Source organism: Geotrypetes seraphini, chromosome 2 (assembly GCF_902459505.1).
Source record: "Geotrypetes seraphini chromosome 2, aGeoSer1.1, whole genome shotgun sequence".
In the NCBI taxonomy this organism is placed as follows: Eukaryota; Metazoa; Chordata; class Amphibia; order Gymnophiona; family Dermophiidae; genus Geotrypetes; species Geotrypetes seraphini.
This window is the reverse complement of record NC_047085.1, coordinates 271,059,068-271,082,110: the sequence shown is the minus strand read 5'-3', so window position 1 is coordinate 271,082,110 and position 23,043 is coordinate 271,059,068. Positions and strand designations below refer to the sequence as shown.

General features: G+C 45.6%; 1 protein-coding gene across 2 annotated transcripts in view; it reads right to left on the bottom strand.

Moving 5' to 3' along the window:
• Positions 1-23,043, bottom strand: part of LOC117353568 — a 312,994-nt gene that overhangs the window by 197,174 nt on the left and 92,777 nt on the right. For both annotated transcript variants that reach the window (XM_033929657.1, XM_033929658.1), the window contains one exon: positions 17,443-17,526. In XM_033929657.1, coding sequence (XP_033785548.1) covers positions 17,443-17,526 — 84 coding nt within the window. The remainder of the gene's footprint in view (positions 1-17,442; positions 17,527-23,043) is intronic.

Below are 23,043 nucleotides of genomic sequence, written 5' to 3'. Positions count from 1 at the left end.
GTTTATGGTTTTAAAAAGTAGGCAGTAGAATTTGAAGAATACTCTCACTTGTATTAGGAGCCAGTGTGAGTAGTGGTATGCCTCTGAGATGTGATTGTTATTTCTTCAGCGAGTAGATAAGTCTTAGGGCTGTGTTTTGTACTGTTTGTAGTTGTTTTATCATGGTTGCTGGGCAAGGGAGATATAGTATGTTGCAGTAGTCTATTAGACCTAGAACTAGGGATTGTACCACAATTTGGAACTGTTTTCTGTCGAAGAATTTTTGAACTTACCTTAGGTTTCTCATGACTGCGAATGATTTTTTTTTATTGTTTGTTGATTTGTGGCTGAATGGTACATCCTCTGTCTATCAGCACTCCCAGGAGTTTTAAAGTGGGTTGAATGGGGTATGAGATTGAGTTTATTGTTGTTTGTTATGGTTGGGGTTTTACTATTTTCGAGGAAGATGAAGTTTGTTTTGTCGGGATTTAGTTTTAGTTTGTGTTCTTTCATCCATATTGCTACTGTTTCAAGTGTTTCGTGTATTGTGTCTGCCATGGAGGGCGCTGGTTGGTCGAAAGGAAGGAGAATGGTGATGTTGTCTGCATAGCTGTAGGGGGTTAGGCCTAGTTTATCTAGGCAGGAGCTGAGGGAAGAAATGTATAGGTTGAAGAGTGTGGGAGATAGTGGTGATCCTTGGGGTACACCACAGGGATTGGACCATGGTTCTGATTTTTCTCTGTTTGTTTTAACTCTGTAAAACAATGAAAGTACCTTGCCAGTGATTCTTATTGAGTCTAGTATTTGTAGAAGGATGTCATGGTCTACCAGGTCAAATGCTGCGGAGAGATTTAGTTGAATAATCAGCATTTTTTTTGCCTGTGCTGAGGTGTTGTCTAGTAGAGAATGACACGGGGAAAAAATCTGTCCCCGTCACCGCCCCGTCCCACCATCCTCTGCATCGCTCCGTCACCGCCGTTCCCTTCACCGCCCCGTCACCGCCACTGCCATCCCATTCACCGCCCCGTCACCGTCCCCGCAGCATCCATATAAGCCTTAGTACTCTAATATTTAGCTTATTCCGTTCTTATAAATCAAAATTCCTGCTGCTGAACTAGAGAAAGAGATGTTCAGCTGGCAGGGCTTTGTTTATAAATTTTTATTAACACAATTAATATACCACCATAATGTTTCCGACAGAGGACAAGTATGCAATAAATGCATTTTGCTGTTTCAATGCCAGTGCTCAGCAGAACAACAGACAGCAATATGGACATTCACCTTATGGACTGGGTGATATACATTTCAAATGTAGTACTTTTTTAATATATAAAAATAGGCAAAATTAGTTGCTGTTTTATCATTATATTTTCTTGCCATTGGTGCCACACATGATTTTAAAATGATAAACCAGTTCTGCTAAAGAGGGGAGAATACCCACAACGAAACAGTAAAGTCAAAAGAGGTACGGGGTAGGGATGGGGTGTTCACGCATGCAGTAGGGGTGGGGTGGAGAAGAGGGCGGAGGAGGGACATCACCAATCTGGGCATCGCTACGCCACTGCTTGGAAGGAATCAGTCGGTAGGTGGGTGGGAGAGAAGGGTCAGAGAGAGAGAGAGGAACTGGTGTTTGCTCTGTTGGTTCAGCTAATCGCAGCAAGGGAATCCCCAATCACCTGAGCTGGCAGGATTTCCCAAAGCCACGGTTTTTGGGAATTCTGCTGGCTCAGCTGATCAGGGATTCCTCTGCTATGATCTGCTGATTGCAGACTGTGGACTGTTGTAGGCAAAGATATGTGCCAGAAATGTAGGCCAGGGGTTTCTGAACCTACCGTATATTTCTGGCGCTTTTCTTTGTGTGAATTGTGTCTATGTAGGCACTTGAGGTGCTATTCTCTAACTGGCACTATTGTGTGATTGACACACAATCTGCAGCTGCTTTTAAGGCAGCTGCCAACATGGGTGCTGGTTAGAGAATCCAGGGGTTAATGTGTAATTAAACTCTGGAATTCATTGCCAGTGAATGTGGTGAAAGCAGTTAGCTTAGCAGGGTTTAAAATAGTGTGGATAATTTCCTTAAAAAAGTCCATAAGCCAATATTTAGATGGACTTTGGAAAATGCACTGATTATTACTAGGATAAACAGCATACAATCGGTTTTACTCTTTTGGGATCTTACTGGGTTTTTGGGACCTGAGGTAGCCACTGTTGGAAACAGGATACTGGGCTTGATGGACCTGTTCCGTATGGCAACTCATGTTATTTTACCACTAACTATTTTAGCACAGGTCTCATTTTATGCAATGTGACCTAGTTTCCAATGACTGGGGTTAATAGTTAAATATCACTTCTTAACAGTAGCCCATATCGATAACATTCCCCCTTAGAATTTAACACAATCAGCCTGGACTAGAACAAGCATGAAAAGACTGTATCAACTGCATAAGAAAACAGCTTGCAGTCTGGCACTGCATAACAATTAGCTTATATATGTATTGGAGAAAGTAGAGAACCTTGTTTGGGTCATCAGAGCCTTTTAGCCTTTCAAAACTTTGTCCTTATAGCATTATAGTATTCTTCATTGATCATTTTTCCTTTTAAATTCAAAACAAATTCAACCTATCTTGTGTCCCAGCATGAATTCATGTTTTATTCAATTGGCTGTTTCAAGGGAATTAACCCTCCAACTTCCATTTGCAAAAATATCCAATGTTGTTCCTTCTATGAGCAATATTTAAATTATGAGGAACAACATTGGGTATTTTTGCTGAATTGTGTGACACCATTTGGGCTGAACATGAAGATTGAAAATGCCTGGTTAGCCCTGGACAGATGATTTGAACAGCCAGGAGCCTGTCTTGGCCATTTAAATCATTTTGAATATCTAGTCCAATGATAACAGAATTAGGGTGATTATAGAAACATAGAACTTTGTTGATCACTAAAAACAGAGGAGACTAAGGGTTTATCAAGCCCAGCATCCTGTCTTTGACACTGGACAGTCTTGGTCTTTGGAACTGCCCATTGTGTCAGAAGCAATAGGGATTAAGTGACTTGTCCAGGGTCACAAGGAGTGTAGTGTAGCTCTAACCACTGGATTTAGAAGTTGACTTCTTTTGGGATCTTTAACTCATCGTCGCTAGGACTCGAATCTGAGTCCGTGGCACCTAACACAATGGAATTAGTATGGCAAAGTAATGAAGAATGGTCCAGCAGCCCCCACCCTCCCTCCACCTCACCTTAAATTCCTTCCGAGTTTGCCGGCTTCCTTTTTCCCGAGCCGCAGGCGTTCAAAAAGCCGTGCACGCGCGGCTGCGTGAGTCAATCAAACTTCTCCTCTCCTGCAACTTCCTGTTTCCGGTTGCGTCAGAGGAGAAGATTGATTGACTCGTGCAGCCGCGCGTGCACGGCTTTTTGAACGCGTGCGGCTCAGAAAAAAGGAAGCCAGAAAACTCAAAATTTAAGGTGAGGTGGAGGGAGGGAGCTGGCTAAATACTACGGGTGGGCGGGCGGGCGGTGGCTGCGGGGACCACACGATCCTCGATACCTCACTGCGGAGACAAGACCATTCACCGCTCCACGGGAGGGGAATGGCCTTGTCCCCGTCCCCGCAGCGACTGCTTTTTTTCTTTCACCGTTCCGGCGGGTTACCCGCGGCTAAAGGCGGTAGCCGCGGGTAAACCGCCACCGTGTCATTCTCTATTGTCTAGCAGTGTCCATGAGTGATCCTAGTAGGGTTTCAGTACTGTAGTTGGTTCTAAAGCCAGATTGAATGGGGTGAAATATGTTGTGGTTTTCTAGGTATAAGGTTAGGACTCTAGCTACGAGGCCTTCCATTAGCTTGACATAGAGTGTTATTGAGGCTATGGGTCTGTAGTTGGAGGGTTGATCTGTTGGCCCTTTGGGGTCTTTTAGGATTGGAGTGATGACGATTTCACTGAGGACTTGTGGGAAAAGGCCGACTGTGAGTAAAGTTTGTATCCATTGCAGAAGGAGGGTGCAAAATAGAGTACTGGAGGATTTCAATAGGTATGGAGGACAGTGGTTGAGGTCACAGGCTGCGTGGAGGTATTTAAAATCCGACAACTAGTGGACCAATATTTCTGGATTGTCTTCCAATTAGAGAGTTGCGCGGGGACAGAAATCCCACCCGTCCACGCCAAAGTCCCACCCGTCCCCGCGAGGAATCCCTCCGTCCCCATCCGTCCCCGCGAGGAATCCCCTCTGTTCCCACCCGTCCCCGTGAGGAATCCCCTCCGTCCCCACCCGTCTCTATAAACTACAGAAAAGCACAGTTACTTACCGTAACAATTGTTATCCAGGGACAGTTGTTATCCAGGGACAGCAGGCAGATATTCTCACACATGGTGACGTCACCGACGGAGCCCCGCAGCGGACAGCCTCGAAAGCAAACTTGCTTGAAGATCTTGAACTTTCGAGTGCTGCACCGCGCATGCATATTCTCACACATGGGTGACCTCCAAGCTAAGCAAAAAGGGATGGAGGGAAGTTGGCAATTTCAAGAAAAAAAATTTTGCAAAACAGATTGGCCAAAGTGGCCATCCCTCCTGGATAAAGTATCCAGACAGTAATGAGAGGTGAAAGTATGAACCGAGGACCAAGTGGCAGCCTTGCAGATTTCCTCAATAGGAGTTGATCTGAGGAAGCAACAGACGCCGCCATAGCTCGAACCTTGTGGCCTATCACTCGACCTTGCAGAGGAAGACCAGCCTGAGCATAGCAGAAAGAGATGCAAGCAGCCATCCAGTTGGAGATGGTACACTTCGAAATAGGGCGTCCCAACCTAATCGGATCAAAAGAGATGAAAAGTTGAGGAGATGTTCTGTGAGGTTGAGTGCATTGGAGATAGAAGGCCAAGGCACGTTTGCAATCCAGAGTATAAAGAGCCGCTTCTCCCTGGTGAGAATGAGGCTTAGGAAAAAATACTGGCCGAACAATAGATTGATTGATGTGAAATTCTGAAACTACTTTAGGTAAGAATTTGGGATGAGTACGGAGGACCACCTTGTCATGGTGAAAAACTGTGAAAGGTGGGTACGAAACTAACGCTTGTAGCTCACTGACTCGTCGAGCAGAAGTGAGGGCAATTAAGAATACAGCTTTCCAAGTGAGATACTTGAGATGAGCTTTGTCAAGGGGTTCAAATGGAGGTTTCATCAGTTGAGCCAAAACAACATTAAGATCCCAAACCACTGGAGGCGGTTTTAAGTGGTGGATGAAGATTAAAAAGTCCATTCATAAAGCGGGAAACCATGGGATATGCAGAGAGAGGTTTCCCTTCCAGAGGCTGATGAAAAGCAGCAATAGCACTGAGATGGACTCGAATAGATGTAGATTGAAGTCCAGATTGTGATAAGTGAAGCAAATAGTCCAGAACGGATGCCAAGGAGGAAGACATGGGTTGCAGCTGACGTGTGGAACAATAAGCAGAAAATCTAGTCCATTTCTGGCCGTAACATTAACGAGTGGACGGCTTTCTGGAAGCAAGTAAAATATCTTGAACAGACTGAGAAAATTGAAAAGAGTCTGTTATGTAAATAGGTACCAAGCTGTCAAGTGGAGAGACTGCAGGCTGGGATGAAGTAAGGACCCTTGACTCTGAGTGAGCAGAGAAGGAAAAACTGGCAGAAGTAGAGACTCCCTGGTGCTGAGTTGAAGTAGAAGGGAGTACCACGATTGTCTGGGCCACCGAGGAGCTATCAGAATCATGGTGGCGTGTTCTGACTTTAGTTTGACCAGAGTCCTGAGAATCAGAGGAAATGGAGGGAAGGCATAAAGAAACCGATCCCTCCAGTCCAGAAGAAAAGCATCCGCCTTGAGACGGTGAGGCGAGTAAATGCGGGAGCAAAACTGAGGTAGTTTGAAGTTGCTGGGAGACGCGAAAAGGTCTATATGAGGGGTCCCCCAACGAGCAAACACCTGATGAAGTGTGGGGGAATTGAGCGCCCATTCGTGAGGTTGCAGAAGACGACTCAATTTGTCCACCATACAGTTTTCCTGACCCTGTATGTAGACAGCTCTGAGAAAGATGTTGCGAGAAATTGCCCACTGCCACAGCCGCAGAGCCTCCTGACAAAGGGAGTGAGAACCCATCTCTCCCTGCTTGTTGACATAATACATGGCCACCTGATTGTCCGTCCGGACAAGAACCACTGTGTTGTGAAGAAGATGATGAAAAGCTTTGAGAGCATTGAAAATCGCTCTGCGTTCCAACAGATTGATGTGACACCGACGGTCTGCTGAAGTCCACAGCCCTTGAGTATGGAGACCATCTACGTGAGCTCCCCATGTGTAAGTGGACAAATCGGTTGTGAGAATTTTCTGATGAGGAAGATTGTGGAACTGTAAACCTCTGGAAAGATTGGAAGAGAACATCCACCAGTGGAGAGAATTCTTCAACAAAGGAGTTACCACAATATGGCGAGAAGGCGGGTCCAGCGCTTGTTTCCATTGAGAGGCCAGGGTCCACTGAGGAATGCGAAGGTGAAGTCTGGCAAAAGGAGTCACATGAACTGTAGAAGCCATGTGACCGAGCAGAATCATCATCTGCTGTGCAGAAATGGTTGGAAGACAAGACACCTGCTGACAGAGCCGAATGAGGGTAGCTCGATGAGCTAGTGGAAGATACGCTCTCATGCTGACAGAATCCAGAGTCGCGCCAATGAACTGCAGAGACTGGGATGGGATCAATTGAGATTTGGGAAAGTTGATATGGAACCCTAGACTTTGAAGGAATGTAATAGTCTGATGGGTCGCTGCAATAACCTCTGGAAGAGAAGAGGCCTTGATAAGCCAGTCGTCCAGGTATGGAAATACCTGAAGACCCCAAGCGCGAAGAGCCGCAGCCACCACGACCAAACACTTGGTAAACACTCTGGGGGAGGCCGCCAGGCCGAAGGGAAGAATTCTGTATTGGAGATGGAGATCCCCCACCTTGAATCGGAGATATCTGCGAAAGTTCGGAGAACAGGGATATGAGTATAAGACTCTTTGAGAACCAGCGAGCACATCCAATCCCCCTGATCCATGAGGGAGTATAAGGTCGGTAACGAGAGCATGCGAAACTTCTCTTTGACCAGAAATTTGTTGAGGGCTCGAAGATCCAGAATGGGTCGCAAATCCCCCGTCTTTTTGGGTACCAGGAAGTACCGGGAATAGAAACCCTGGTTGCGTTGGGAGAGCGGAATCTCCTCTACCGCTCGAAGGTGAAGAAGAGCCCGAGCCTCTTGAAGAAGAAGGGGGAGTTGCGAGGACCTGGAAGGACACTCTCTTGGAGGGTGATCTGGAGGAACCTGAAGCAGGCGTAGAGAGTATCCCTCTCGGATAATGGTCAGAATCCAGAGATCCGATATGATGCTTTCCTAGTGGGAAGAAAACAGGGAAAGGCGACCTCCAATGGGTAGAAGAGAATTTGGATGCAGGGAGGTTGGAATGCTCAAGCTGGGAACGTCAAAAAGACGGAGCCGGCTTGTTAGCAGCAGGCGCCTGAGTCTTCCGAGGACGCTGATGCTGTGGAGGGCGGCGAGGAGGAGGTCTAGAAAAAGCTGGTGTCGTCTTCTGAGGATAACGACAAGCCGGTTGTTTGTAAGCCCTAGCAGTAGGATGCTTGGGTTTGGACCTAAGCAGAGAAGCAAAAGAGCGCTCATGCTCAGAGAGTCGCTTGGTGGCAGCTTCAATGAAGTCGTCGAAAAGTTCATTCCCCTGACAGGGCAAGCTGGCAAGACGATCTTGTAGGTTAGGGTCCATGTCGACTATGCGGAGCCAGGCAAGGCGACGTATGGTGACCGCAAAAGCAGACACCCTAGACGAAAGCTCAAAAGCATCATATGATGCCTGCAACATGAAAAGCCTCAATTGAGAAAGAGTTTGAAGGATTTGTTTCAACTCTTGGAGGTGTGGCTTGGACAGGTCCGGATAGAAGGACGGCAGCATCTTCAGGAAATGATTGAAGTAGGATGTAAAGACATAGTTGTAGTTTAAGATCCTTTTAGCCATCATGGAATTTTGGTATAATCGACGGCCAAACTTGTCTATGGTCCGCCCTTCTCGGCCAGGGGAAACAGTTGCAGAAATCTTAGATGGATGAGCTTTCTTCAGGGAGGACTCGACCACCAAGGATTGGTGGGACAATTGAGACTTTTCGAAACCCTTACAGGGGACAGTGCGGTATCTCGACTCCAACTTTGCTTAAGGACTGGAGTCACTGGCAACCTCAAAGTCTCCTTGGGGGGATGCGGCAGTTCCATGTCCGCCAAGTATTCCGGTGTGTATTTGGAATTCGAGTGCAAGTCCAAATGAAGAGTCTGCTCCTTGTCAAATACAAACTTGGCGAACGAAGAAGACTTCGAAGTCGAAGCATCCTCAGGGGAGGCAGAACGGGATTGAGGAGCCACCGAATAGGATGGCGAAGCCTCACGGGAGTATTGAGACACAGGCTCCGACTCCAAGTGCACCGTGATAGAAGAAGCTCCACTCCCAGTCTGCGGCGGAGTAAAGGAATGTTTCCGCTTCAAACTCTTTGACGGCGACGTCCTCGGGGTTCGAGGCAGGGAATGCATCGACGCAGGAGGAGACGAGTCCCGCAACAAAGGACTCAAGGGAAGGGTCCTCGATCTCGAAGACAGAGGAGATGAAGCACCCCAAGCATGACAGCGATGTGGTAGCCTCGAAGAAGCCTCAATAGTCTTCGGTAGCTTAGAAGCTAGGTGCTTCGAATGCCTCGAACGATGTTTCGGACGAGGCAACGAAGACCTCGAAGAGGGGTCCGGCGAGGAGTCCGAGGAAGAAACCCTCTTGGCGAGACCAGCCCTGAGGAGGCTTCACAGGGGGCTCAGACTGCTGCTGCTCAGGCTGGTCTACCGGGAGCAAAGTCGAGGACGGGACCAATTGAGCCACAATGGAGGAAATTTGAGTAGTTAAGATAGTCTTTAACATATCCTCAAACATGGGCACCGAGACAAAAGGATCTGGTCTCGTAGGTGCCGCAGTGCGCTCCAAGGAGGGCGACCTTGAATGCGAGTATTCCCAAGACTTGGAGGCACGCTTAGCTGAAGGTCTCGATGATGGAACCAAACCTGGGTTCACGGGCTGCAGAGGTAGAGACTCCGGAGGCTTCTTGGGGATGGTACCTGAAAACAAAGCAGGAGACTTACCCCCAGTTGCAGGCTTCGAGGACGGGGCCGACGAGGCCTTCAAGGCAGAGGACCCTGAGGTCTTCGAGGCCAGCACTGGCATCGAGGGCGAGGTCTTGACGCCCGAGGACACCCCCGATGTCGAGGTCTTCGACGACGAAGGTGTCGACACGGTCGAGGCCGAGGCTTTATCGGGTTTATCGCGGTCACAGCGGCGGCGAAAAGCTCGAAGCTGAAGGGTCGATGACTGTCACCCAAACAAACCATACACCAACTATGAGGGTCGGTGATAGAAATCGTCCTGCCGCACAGATAGCAACGCTTTGAACCCAGTTAAGGGCCGGGACATAGAAAACACAAAGTCCGTATCGGAGAGAAAGGAGGGTGGGCCTAGGCCCAAAGCCCTCGCACCCGGCGGCAAACGCGTAAGAAAAGAGAAACGAACACAGCGACCAAAATAATAATCCAGCCGTGGTGAAGAGAAGGCACAACGCTGCAGAGCTAGAGGAACAAGTCTTCTCGGATCCTCACAGGAGATGCGCCCTCTAGTTCGGGCGGGAAGGCATGCACGCATGCGCGGTGCAGCACTTGAAAGTTCAAAATCTTCAAGCAAGTTTGCTTTCGAGGCTGTCCGCTGCGGGGTCCGTCGATGACGTCACCCATGTGTGAGAATATGCTGCCTGCTTGTCCTGGGATAATAGTTATTTCATTTAATTATGCTACTGAATTAAAGGCTCTGGTAGAAACCCATTTACAAATAAGCAAAAAGACTATTAATTGGGAAATATTAATTGGGAAGAATACATACTTTGTAAACGGGTTTCTACCAGAGCCTCTAATGTTTATAAATTTTTATCAACACAACTAATATACTACTTTATCTTAAAGAAGAAAAAAAAAAAAAGAAATATAATTTTTTTTTCTCTTTCTTGCCTGGTTTCTGCTTTCCTCATGTTCTCATTCAATTCCTTCCATCCACTGTCTCTCTTCGTCTTCCATTTGCTCTGTTACTGTGTCTCTCCCTTTCTCCCCCCTTCCAAATTGGTCTGGCACCCATCTTCTTCACTCCGCTCCCCCCATAGACTGGCATCTCTGTCTTCTTCCCTGCCAGCATCTTCTCCCCACTCTCTCTTCCCCATTTCCTTTCAGCGTCCTTCTCCCCCCCCATCTTCCCATGTCCTGTCAGCGTCCTTCTCCCCCCTCTGTCTTCCCCATGTCCTTTCAGCGTCATTCTCCCCGTCTTCCCCATGTCCTTTCAGTGTCCTTCTTCCCCCGTCTTTCCCATGTCCTTTTCAGTGTCCTTCTTCCCCCCGTCTTCCCCATATCCTTTCAGCGTCCTTCTCCCCCCCGTCTTCCCCATGTCTTTTCAGCATTCTTCTCCCCCCCGTCTTCCCCATGTCTTTTCAGCGTCCTCTTCCCCCCTCTTCCCCATGTCCTTTCAGCGTCCTTCTCCCCCCACCTCCATCTTCCCCATGTCATTTCAGCGTCCTTCTCCCCCCCTTTGTTTTCCCCAGTGCTTTCAGCGTCCTTCTCCCCCCTCAGTTTTACCTTAAGCATCGTTTCCTCTCCACTCCACCTTTCCTCCCTTTCTCCCTCCCTGCCCCTTACCTTTGTGGCGCTCCCCCGTCTGACTGACAACAGAACAGGCCCGGTCTGACAAACCTCCCTGCCTTGTAGCCGCAAATCTAAATTACCTTCTTACAGCAGCTGGAGTATTGAAGCTGCTGTAAGAAAGTAATTTAGATTCGCGGCTACAGGGCAGGGAGGTTTGTCGGACCGGGCCTGTTGTCGGTCGGTCGGGGGAAGCGCCACAAAGGTAAGGGGACCTGGCCGGCTGTGCTGCACCCGGGGCGGACCTCCCTCCCCGCCCCCCCCCCCTTGGTACACCACTGCCTTTTCCCTACCTGCCCTGCCGCAGCACACAGCCGACCGGAAGTCTTCCCGATTTCAGCGCTGACGTCAGAGGGAGGGAGGGCTTTGCTTAAGCCCTCCCTCCGACATCAGCGCTGACATTGGGAAGACTTCCGTTCGGCTGTGTGCTGCGACAGGGCAGGTAGGGAGAAGACGAGCCTCGCAGCTGAGTACATCCAGCCCCCGCAGGAACCCCGCGACTGTCGGAGGCATCCCCACGGGATTCCCGCGACCCTAGGGGGCGTCCCCACGGGATCCCCACGATCCGAAGGGGGAACCCATGGGATCCCCGCGGGTCCCGCGGGATTCCTGTCGTCCCCATTCCCGTGCAGCTTTCTACTTCCAATACCATATTCTCCATTTAAGACACTTAGATCAACAGAACAGCATTTGCTGACTATCCCTTCTTTAAAAGTAATAGGTACTAGGAGATATACTATATTTTCGGTTATAGCACCCCAGCTCTGGAACAACTTACCAATTTACTTACATGATGAATCCTCATTAGAAAAATTCAAAAGCTTTTTAAAAAGTTTCTTGTATAAGAACACATTTGAGACATAGATAGGATAATTCGTCTATCATTAATGCTTATGCTCCAATACCTAGTTTTATTCAGACCTTATGTATAGGTCGCAATCTTCTTTACCTTTTCTTCTAGGCTTATCCATGCTTTCATGATTATTCTTTGTTACCCTCCAGATGTATTCTCCCTAAATGTTCCTTTATTTTATTTAAAGACTGTAGTTTATCCCCCTCTCCTTTTGTATTGGTAATTACTTGTACGTATATACTGTATGTTTATTTGTATAAAATTGTTTTATTTTTTGTCTCCTATTTTTAAATTGTTATATGCATTGAAGTACTTGACATTGCGTGTTCAACAAATTTTTAATAAACTTGAAACTAGTTTGTTTAGGTCGGACCATTGTATAGGTGAGAAATGGGACCAGATTCTGTCTGCTGCAACTGATTCTTTCTCTGTGGGGGGTGTTGGGATCTCTACTAGGTGCGTAGGTTTTCCATTGAAGGTGGACCTGATAGTTGCAATTTTGTTTTTGAAGAGGGTGGCTGAGGGTGGGGGAGGGGGGGTGTTGTTACTGGTCAAGTAGGGTTTGGTGTCTATGAGTTCTTTTAATAGTTGGAATAGCTTTTTTGTGTCTTGGGATTCTTCTCCTATTTGCTTTGTATAGTATGTCTTTCTTTTTTCTTTCAGCTTTTGTTTGTATTTTTGCTTCAGTTTTCTCCATGCTCTCTTTGTGAAATCTTTACTGCTTTTTCTTCATTTTCTTTCTAGTTGTCTGCATTGTCTTTTGAGTACGAGTAGTTCATTGTCAAACCATTTGTCTGATTTTCTATAGATTCTGGTTTTTATTTGTTCTGGGGCTAGCTCATCTAGGGTTGTACTTAGATGGCTCCATTGTGAGATTATGGCATCTGTTTTAGTCCAGAATATGGTGGGGGGGGGTCGATGTATTTATGTGAGTTGTAGGTTGTTTTTTTTTTTGTGATTGGTATGCTTTGGTTTTTGGTCCAGTTGATATTGAAGGAGTAAGTATAGTGATCTGACCAGAGGGAATGGTACCAGTTTCCACTTGATGTGTGAATCTCTGGTTGTATGGGCTGTTGGGACATATTGCAATGTCGAGTTGGTGACCTTTTTCATGTGTGGCTTGAGAGTCTAATATCTTGAATGTTAAGGCTTCGAGGTATGATAGTAGGATTTCTATTTGTTTGGAGGTTTGGTTTTTGAGGTGGAGGTTTAGATCTCCTAGGATTAAGTTGGAATTTGTTGATAATGAGTTTCGGTATATAAACTCTTCAAATTTTGATTTAGCTGTGTTCCAGTTTCCTGGTGTTATATAGCAGAGCATGCATGTTAGGGTTCCTTTGAGTGAGGTGCTTGAGAATTGACGGGCTAGTATATCCATGTAAGGGGTAGTTATTTTGTCTTGTATTTTTAGGTCTATGGTGTTTCTGGCAAGGTTGGCAATTCCTCCTCCTCTTTTATTTTCTCTGCATTCCACTATTATCTTGTATCCCTTTGGTCAGACTTCCGTTATTCGGGGGTCTGATTCTGAAGTTAGCCAAGTTTCTGTGAGGAAAAGGCAGTCTAGGTTTTCTCCTATCCAGTTTTTTATGGGACCTATGGCTCTGATATTTACGTATGCACAAGAGAGAGTGGTGTAGTCTGCTGAAACGCTATGAGTTGTTTTCGGGTAGATGAGTGATCTTTGGTGAGTTTGTGTTTTGGTCTTGTAGGGGTTTGTCGGTTTTCTTCTTGCAGTTTGAGTGGTGGAGTGGTAAGTGTAGATCTGGTAGTCTATGTTTCTGTCTATTGTGATTCGTCTGGTTGGGTGGAGAATTCTGTTAGTTTGCTATAGTTGGTATTGGGAAGATGTTGTTTGCTGTCGCTTTCCAGTTGGCTAGGAGCAAGGTAATCAAGCAGGATAGCTTGTGTATGTTTTTGTAGTTTAGTTATCATTGTGAGGATAAGGGTATCTGTAGTGTAGTTGTAGGAGAATGGTGAATGAGTTCTTTCTTCTTCCTCTGCTTATTGAGAGCTGCTGGTCTCCTTGGGGGCTAAGGAGGAATCGGGTGTCCTGTGGTGTTGTTGATGAGTAGTGTTGGGTGGATGTGGTTTGTGGCTTAGAAGGACTGAAGGTTGGTTAGGTGGTCTTGTAAGGGTGGAGGTTTGGTCACTTTGCAAAGGCACTCACTAAGGCGAGTGTCTTTGATGTGCACCTTAGATGGCACACCAAACGGCTGCGCACTGTTAGGGCTGTGCCTTTTAAGTGGTTCGACGGTTGTAGCGTTGGGGAGGGGCGGAGTGTGCTCCCATGCCAGAGGAAGTCCTCCTGACTGCTACCAGATTATACAGTTACACGGAAACTTCAAGAGCCTAAATCCTACATTATAATAAAAGAAATTCCTTTCTTCTCATTTGAGCAGCTCTCGCTACATCAGGAAATATTAGTACTATATCTCCACAGAATTTAGCGGATTTATTTTTAACTACATTTTCATAATCTTATTTTTCTCCAGTTCACTCAGACAAGTCACCAAGAGGGTAGACCTAGACTGGATCACATCTTGGGAATCTTCCAGAAAACCTGTAAGGTCAAAATCAGGCAGAGACAGCAGGTCTACCCCTTGTTCGACTCACACCTTTTTTTTTATGTGGAATATAGTAACAAGCCAATATTGGAAAATTCTCCTCATTTGATAATCCCAATATCTCTTAAAAAAATTTTCTTAAGAGAATTTCCGGAGATGATAAATGAGTTATTGGGAAATTAACAAACTGGAGGTTCTTTGAACGATAAACATTCTCCATTAATTCAAGTTTAGAATAAATGAGACAGGAATCTTTTACCATATAAGCTGAAGCTTGCTGCAGTGTCGAAATTTGTGTTTCCATTACTGTTAACCTTTTATCTAATACAATATCCCCAAATTGAAATCAACATTTTCAAGCTTTTGGAGAACCTCATGAGAAAAAGTTATTGACTGTTTAACAACTTATCTTAAACTTTCCATTCTCATATTTATCAGCCACAAGTCCTTGAAAGTAATATCCTGTGAATTCTCCAGAAGTCCCTGCTCATCACCACTACTTTCTAACTCAGGCAAAACTATAGGCAAAGATGTAAACAATAATTCAGAGGTAGAAGGTGAGACTTGGGCTCTCCCAGAGACATCAATAGGGTCTATCATAGGCCCTACTTCACTGGATAATGTGGAAGTAGAGGAGTACTATCGAGGAGATTTAACAATGCTCCTGACAACGAGCCCTGATCTTCATTTAACATCTGTGCTACACTTGATGGTACTAAATGTCTGTCCATAGGGCCGGTTATTGCAGGAGTAGAGCTTTTGGGTTTAGCTTTTCTCGTACTCATTAGAAAAGGTAACCAATGTTCTTACCCAAGGGACCAAATGTGCCCCTTAGGGCATTTGCCCCTTTGGCCATGCCCTACAGCCGTGCGCAGCAGCTGCAGCATCCTTTTTTATACAGACACAGACATACCATGGGGCCTCAACGAGTCTTCTAGCTGGGCCAATACCACAGAAGTCAGTGCAACAGATGGTGCTGATTGGCTCTGAAGCATGGCTGCCAACTCATGGTGGAGCAGTGCTCATAGCCGAACTGTGGTTTCAAGGACTGCTAAGGTGCCACAAGCACTAGTGACCTCAACATAGAGGCACTCCTCAAAGGTGACAACCGCTGTGCGGATGTTGATCCTGACTGCTTAAGACGCCTTTTGGAATGCATCAACTTACTCGATTCTGGAGATGCCAGCAACGAATGCCAAGGAGAAGGATAGGAGTGCTTCTTAGCTGGTGTACCATATGGAGCTGGTGCCGACAAGGCAGAAGTCAAGCGAGGGCCAGACGCTGGTGTCTATGCAGCTTTATTGATGTCCGATGAAGTTGACAACAAGGAACTATGAGGAGACCCAAATAACTTCTCCTGCTGTAAATGTCAAGCCTTCAAGGAGCGCTTCTGCTCAGTACTTGGGACCAAGGTACTGGAAACACTAGCTATGATGGTCAGTGATTGAAATGGCCTTATGCATCGAGTAGAACTCTTGAAGCCACAGAAGGCTTTGACATGGATGGAAACACCACCAAAGCTAAATTGAAGGACTTAATTTCTATTGAGGGTTTCATGAAAACAAGTAAATTTAAAAAAAAAAAGGCACTGAAGTACCCCGCAGGGACCCCAGCTTGAGGGGAGGAGACAAGCGCCTAACACCAGAAGAAATAACAACCAAAAACTCACAAACTTATCCCATATGTAAGAAGAAACAAAATAATAAAGGAAAAAAATATGAAAACGTAAATGGGAAGGTACAAAATAGAAGAAAAATGCTTTGGAATAAGCTCCAAAAAAACATATCTTCATAGCTCCTTGGAAAACTAAGAACTGATGGACCCATGAGCCAACGCTGGGCGGGAAGGCACTCGCTCATGTGCAGTATGTTGTTAAAGTGACAGTACACTGTAGCATTGTTTGGACTGGGCTCCGTGGATGACATCATCCACATAATAACATAGTAGATGACGGCAGATAAAGACCTGAATGGTCCATCCAGTTTGCCCAACCTGATTCAATTTAAATTTTTTAATTTTCTTCTTAGCTATTTCTGGGCAAGAATCCAAAGCTTTACCCAGTACTGTGCTTGGGTTCCAACTGCCGAAATCTCTTTTAAGACTTACTCCAGCCCATCTACACCTTCCCAGCCTTTGAAGCCCTCCCCAGCCCATCCTCCACCAAATGGCCATATACAGACACTGACCGTGCAAGTCTGCCCAGTACTGGCCTTAGTTCAATATTTAATATTATTTTCTGAATCTAAATCCTCTGTGTTCATCCCAAGCTTCTTTGAACTCAGTCAGTTTTACTCTCCATCACCTCTCTCAGGAGCGCATTCCAGGCATCCACTACCCTCTCCGTAAAGTAGAATTTCCTAACATTGCCCCTGAATCTACCACATGTGAGAATATGCTGCCTACTTGTCCTGGGATAACATTTGTTAACATACTGCATGTGGTTTCAGTGTGGGTAACTGGCAAAGAGTGTACATATACTTTCTCTCTGAAAGCTGGTGTAATTTAGATTTTATAAATTAAGTGAATTGTTACAAAATTATCATTTACAGGAATAATTTCTGCAGTTATACCAGTATTTAACACACAAATAGGTTTTGTTAAATTGCCCTCTCAATTACAGCTGTACTGAAAAGCTATTTTACTCTTTAGCCCCTAATATGAATAATGAAAATATTCAACTGAATACGAATAAGGAGCACCGAGCTTTAACAAATAAAAGAAATCAGAAATCAAATGTTTATTTTAGTAAGATTTAGCAAAGTAGAGCCCCAGATTATTCATATTCAAATTTAAATCATTTTTCAGCCAAATACAAAGAATGTATCTGGGGCACCAAAAGCCCGTTGGCTGGATTCCATCAAGAATGACATCTAGCAATTAAAAGAGGCCACAGAAAACAGTGACGCATGGTGAAGATTGGCCAACAAAGTATCCAAGGGTGGGACTAAATATTTGTTACAGGCCTACTCTCAATATGCAGGTAAACAGCGCATGTAGCCTGTATGTGCTTAAGTTTACTCCAACTAAGGAGAGATTTTTCCCAAAGATGGGTTTGATATTTACATATGCATAAAATAAGCCAGAAAACCTGGATATACTGAAATGTAAATGGGCATGGATACTTTTTGTGGGATAATTAAGGGAACATACTTATGAATGTATACCATGTGTACACTGTGTGGTGTTTAAAATTACCCTCTAAAAATATCAATAAAATATCATCCACATTTTATCATATCTCTTGGTCCCTGGACCCTCCAAAATAGGCAATATAAACACATACCAATTAAAGGCTCTCTGGAGGGTTCTTTAATGTAGTTTGCCAGTGTTTTTATTTCATTTTTCATCGACATTCCTAGAAACATCTCTGTAAAAACATATTTAAATTTTAGAAGTATAACATATTTATCACTTCATGTTAAAAATAAGACAGTGCAGAATATAAGGATAGTGATGAATAAAAAGGTGTCAAAAAACATAGTTGAAAACAAGTTATAAAAGGGTACCCAATAGTGCATATAATCTAAAGACAAGAAAAATGCAATACAAAGTTACCAAGAGAAACCCCTAAAAACATACTAGAAAAAAACCCATTCCAAAATTTATTATACATGCATTCCTTCACCATTTAATTTTGGCAACATTAAGACTAACCAATAGAAAATATAGCACAGTTACTTACCGTAACAGTCGTTATCCAGGGACTGCAAACAGGCAGCTATTCTCACATATGGGTGACATCATCCACGGAGCCCCATAGCGGACAGCCTTACAAGCAGACTTGCTTGTAGAAACTCAGAAGTTTTGAGTCTGCCACATCACGCATGCACGAGTGCCTTCCCGCCCAGCACAAGACTAGTCTCCTCAGTTCAGATAGCTAGCAGAGAAGCCAACCAGGGGAGGTGGGTGGGTTGTGAAAATAGCTGCTTGCTGTCCCTGGATAACAACTGTTAAGGTTAAGTAACTGTGCTTTACCCCTGGTCAAGCAGGCAGCCTATTCTCACATATGGGTGACCTCCAAGCTAAACAGAATGGGATGGTGGGAATGTTGGCAACTTAGGAGAATACATTTTGTAATATTCTCTGGCCAAAATGGCCATCCCGTCTAGAGAAAACATCTAGACAATAATGAGAGGTAAAAATATGATCAGGTGGCAGCTTTGCAAATTTCCTCAATAGGATTGGACCTGAAGAAAGCTACTGAAGCAACCATTGCTCTGACTTTGTGGGCTGTGACTCGACTCTGTAGATGCAGTCCAGACTGGGCATAGCAGAAAGAGATACAACCAGCCATCCAGTTGGAGATGGTACGCTTAGAAATTGGGTGTTCCAACTTGTTTGGATCGAAGGAGACAAAAAGTTGAGAAGCAGATCTGTGTGGTTTGGTTCATTCCAGGTAGAAGGCCAAAGCACGTTTACAATCCAGAGTATGAAGAGCTGATTCTCCAGGGTGAGAATGAGGCCTTGGAAAAAACACTGGAAGTACAATAGATTGGTTGAGATGAAATTCTGAAACCACTTTAGGTAACAATTTAGGATGAGTAAGGAGGACCACCTTGTCATGATGGAAATCTGTGAAAGGTGGATCAGCAAATAAAGCTTGCAGCTCACTGACTCTTCAACCAGATGTGAGGGCAATGAGAAACACCACTTTCCAAATGAGATATTTTAGATGAGCCATAGACATTGGTTTAAATGGAGGCTTCATCAACTGAGCAAGAACAACATTGATATCCCAAACTACCAGAGGTGGTTTGAGAAGGTTTGATATTGAAAAGTCCTTTCATAAATTTGGAAACCACCGGATCAGCAGAGAGGGGTTTCCCTTCAATAGGCTGATGGAAAGCAGAAATTGCACTGAGGTGGACTCAGATAGATATAGACAAGTGCAAAAGATAATCCAAGACAGAAGCCAAGGAAGTATTTTGAGGCTCCATGTCATGAGAGATGCACCACGTAGAAAATCTAGTCCATTTTTGGTGGTAGCATTGTCTAGTGACAGGCTTTCTGGAAGCCTCTAAAATGTCTCTCACAGGTTGAGAAAACTGAAGAGGAATTATGTTGAGTTACCAAGTTGTCAGGTGTACAGACTGCAGGTTGTGATGAAGTAGAGACCCTTGACTCTGTGTAAGCCGACAGAAAAACTGGTAGAAGGTATGGCTTCCTGCTGCTGAGTTGAAGTAGAAGGGAGTACCAAGGTTGTCTCGGCCACCAAGGAGCTATCAGAATCGTGGTGGCATGATCGTTCTTCAGCTTGACTAGAGTCTTGAGAATGAGAGGGAATGCATATAGGAAGAGATTCATCGATTCCAATAGAAAAGCATCTGCCTCGAGGCGATGAGGAAAGTATATCCTGGAGCAGAACTGAGGCAGTTTGTGGTTGTGGGGAGATGCAAAGAGATCTATCTGAGGAGTTCCCCACTGAGAAAAAATGTGATGAAGAGGCGAGGAATTGAGTGTCCATTCGTGAGATTGCAGAAGACGACTCAATTTGTCCAGCAAACAGTTTTTCACCCCTTGGATGTAGACAGCTTTCAGGAAGGTGTTGTGAAGGATTGCACAGTCCCAAACCTTCAGAGCTTCTTGACAAAGGGAGAGAGATCCCGTTCCTTCCTGTTTGTTGACATATTACACGGCGACTTAGTTGTCTTCAGAACCAGGAAGTAATAGGAGTAAAACCCCCTGCTCTGCTGTTCCAAGGGAACTTCCTCTATGGCACGGAGACGAAGCAGAGCTTGAGCTTCCTGAAGAAGAAAGGCGGTCTGGGATGGATTGGAAGGATACTCTCTTAGAGGAAGCTCTGGTGGAACCTGAGTGAAATGAAGAGAGTATCCTTCCCTGATTATTACAACACCCAGAGGTCGGATGTAATGATCTCCCATCAATGGTAAAAATGATGGAGACGACCTCCTATGGGGGGAAGGAGGACAAAGACAGAACAATGGAGATTATGCTCTGAGACAGTCAAAAAGGCTGTGCAGCCTTAGGTGCAGCAGAAGGCTGAGGTTTCTGTTGCTGTTTCTTGGCGGGTGCTCAAGTGTAAGGAGCGGCCCTTGGTAGATAACTCCTCTGGAAGGATGGAAGAGGTCGAAGGTTTTGCAGGAGCTAGCTTAGGCTCTGGTCTGACAATTGAAGCAAAAGATTTTTCATGCTCAGACAACTTCTTGGTGGCTGCCTCTATGGATTCATCAAAGAGGTCATTGCCCTCACAAGGAATATTAGCCTGAAGATTGGGGTCCATATCAATAGTGCGAAGCCAGGCCAGGCGGCTCATCGCTACTGAGAAAGCAGTGACCCTGGAAGTAAGTTCAAAGGCATCATAAGATGACTGGAGAAGATGTAACCGAAGTTGTGCCAAGGTAGCAGAGAGTTCAAGAAACTCCACCTGTCTATGTTCATCCAAGTTCTTCATAAAACTTGGAAGATGATCAATCAGGAACTTGAAATAAGTAGTGAAAATAAAATTGTAGTTGAGGACTCTAGAGGCCATCATGGAATTCTGATAAAGGCAACGGCCAAACTTGTCCATAGTCTTACCCTCTCTTCCAGGAGGTACTGTGGCATAGTCTCTAGAAGGATGGGTCCTCTTCAATGAGGATTCCACAAGGAGGGATTGGTGAGACAGTTGTGAATTCTCAAACCCCTTGCAATGTAGAGTTCTATACCTCAATTCCAATTTGCCTGGAACAGCAGGTATAGCATAAGGAGTCTCCAGATTTCGTTTGAAAGTTTGAGACAGAAGCCTGTTAAAGAGGAAGCTTGAGTCACTCTGCAGGAGGTTGAGGTAGATGCATTTCCTCCAAGTACTCCTTAGTGTATTTAGAACCAGCATCCAATTTAATAATCAGGGCATCATCCATCTGGCGAAGAAAGGAAGAAAAGGACAACTGATCCACCAGAACTTGGACTCGAGGACCTCGAGGTGTCTTGAGTGGAAAATGAAGGCAAAGCCTCTCTGGAGTACTGGTAACCCAAGGAACAAACAGACTTGGAGGAGGCATTGGAAGCAGCGGAGTCCTTGGGGTCTGCAATTGGTGACCTCGATCGAGGAGTTGGAGGCTTCGAAGAGCTGGAAGGCCTGGATGGAGGCCTGGACAAGGAAGGTTTTTCTCTGAAAGAAGACCTGCACCTCAATGTATGCCTTGATGAGGGCCTCAATCGACGTGAGTACTGCCTGGAAGCAGATCTCGGGTAAAATCGAGAAGATTTTGCCCTATGCTTGGAAACGGGCAGTGCTGCTGGTGAATGAATAGGGCTAGAAGCTGTAGATCGAAACCCCATAGACTCAGTGGTTTGGATCGAGGAATCGCGAAGCTCTCCCAAAGACTCAGCTCCCTGTATGGAATGTGAAGATTCCAGTCAAGACACTCGCAAACACTCGACTCCTTGCATAGAGTATGCAGATTCCAAAGCAGACACTCGCAAACACTCGACTCCTTGCATAGAGTGTGCAGATTCCAAAGCAGACACTAGCAAACACTCGACTCCTTGCATAGAGTGTGCAGATTCCAAAGCAGACACTCTCAAACACTCGACTCCTTCCATAGTGTGTGCAGATTCCAAACCAGACACTCTCAAACACTCGACTCCTTCCATAGAGTGTGCAGATTCCAAACCAGACACTCGCAAACACTCGACTCCTTGCACAGGGTGTGCAGATTCCAGACCAGGCACTAGCAAAGACTCAACTCCTTGCATAGAGTGTGTAGACTCAGCTCAAGGCACAGGCAGGGACTCGACCTCGCGGGAGACTGCCGATTGACCAGGCTGGACTGCAGGAGGCAGAGTCGAAGCAGAACCATATTTGCTCAGTAACTGAACAAACTGGCGCTCTAACATGGTCTGGAGAGAAGCCTGCAATTATGGATCCAAGTCCAAAACTAGACCACTTGCTGAGGCTATAGGTTCTAAGGTGGCGGTAGACACATGCTTCGACTTGGAGGTCTTGGATAGCTTGAGGACTACCGCAGGAACCTTAGGTATCTGACCTGAGGGGAGCTCAGGAGAAGATAAGGCAGGTGTACTTGAGGTCAAAGACGATCTGAACGAGGAAGGTCTGATGAGACTCGAGATCGGAGTTGTGGAAACAAGAGGACCCTCTATTGACTTCTTAACCGAGTCAGAAGTCAAGGTCGAGGATGTTGAAAAGTCCATCTTGAACAGCTTTTCAACTTGAACCCGACGACGTTTCAGGGCTCAAGGTTGAAGAGTAGCACAGCGCTCACACGACTTCGGGCTATGGTCAGGCCCAAGACAATGAAGACACCAGTGGTTTGGGTCCGTGAGGGAAATCGCACGCTGGCACTGGCTACACTTCTTGAAGCCCGTGACTGGCCGGAACATAAGAGAGAAAATAGCTGCTGCGAAGTCGAAGCCCGCAGGCTGCGGGTGCGCGACTTGCCCAGCCAGTCAGTCGACAAAAAAATAAAACTTTTTTTTTTTTAAACAGAAAATAACACAGCAATTCGTCACAAAAAGTAACACAAACCACGGTGAGAGAAGGCAGCGAACGAAGTTCAGCACAGAGCGTCAAAGACAGACTTCTCGGCTTCGCGGAAAACTGAGAACTGAGGAGACTCACCCTGTGCTGAGCGGAAAGGCATTCGTGCATGCGCGGTGCGGCAGACTAGAAACTTCAGAGTTTCTACAAGCAAGTCTGCTTGCGAGGCTGTCCGCATCCAGGCTCCGTGGATTTTGTCACCCATATGTGAGAATAGGCTGCCTGCTTGTCCTGGGATAATTATGGTTAAGAAAGCAAAGACGCTTACCAGAAACAGGATAATCAGCCACCTAAGCAGGCAACATCAATTAATGATGCCAACATGAAGTAGCCTTTTTTTTTTTTTTTTTTTTTTTTAATTAAAAGAACAGTCACCACTATGTC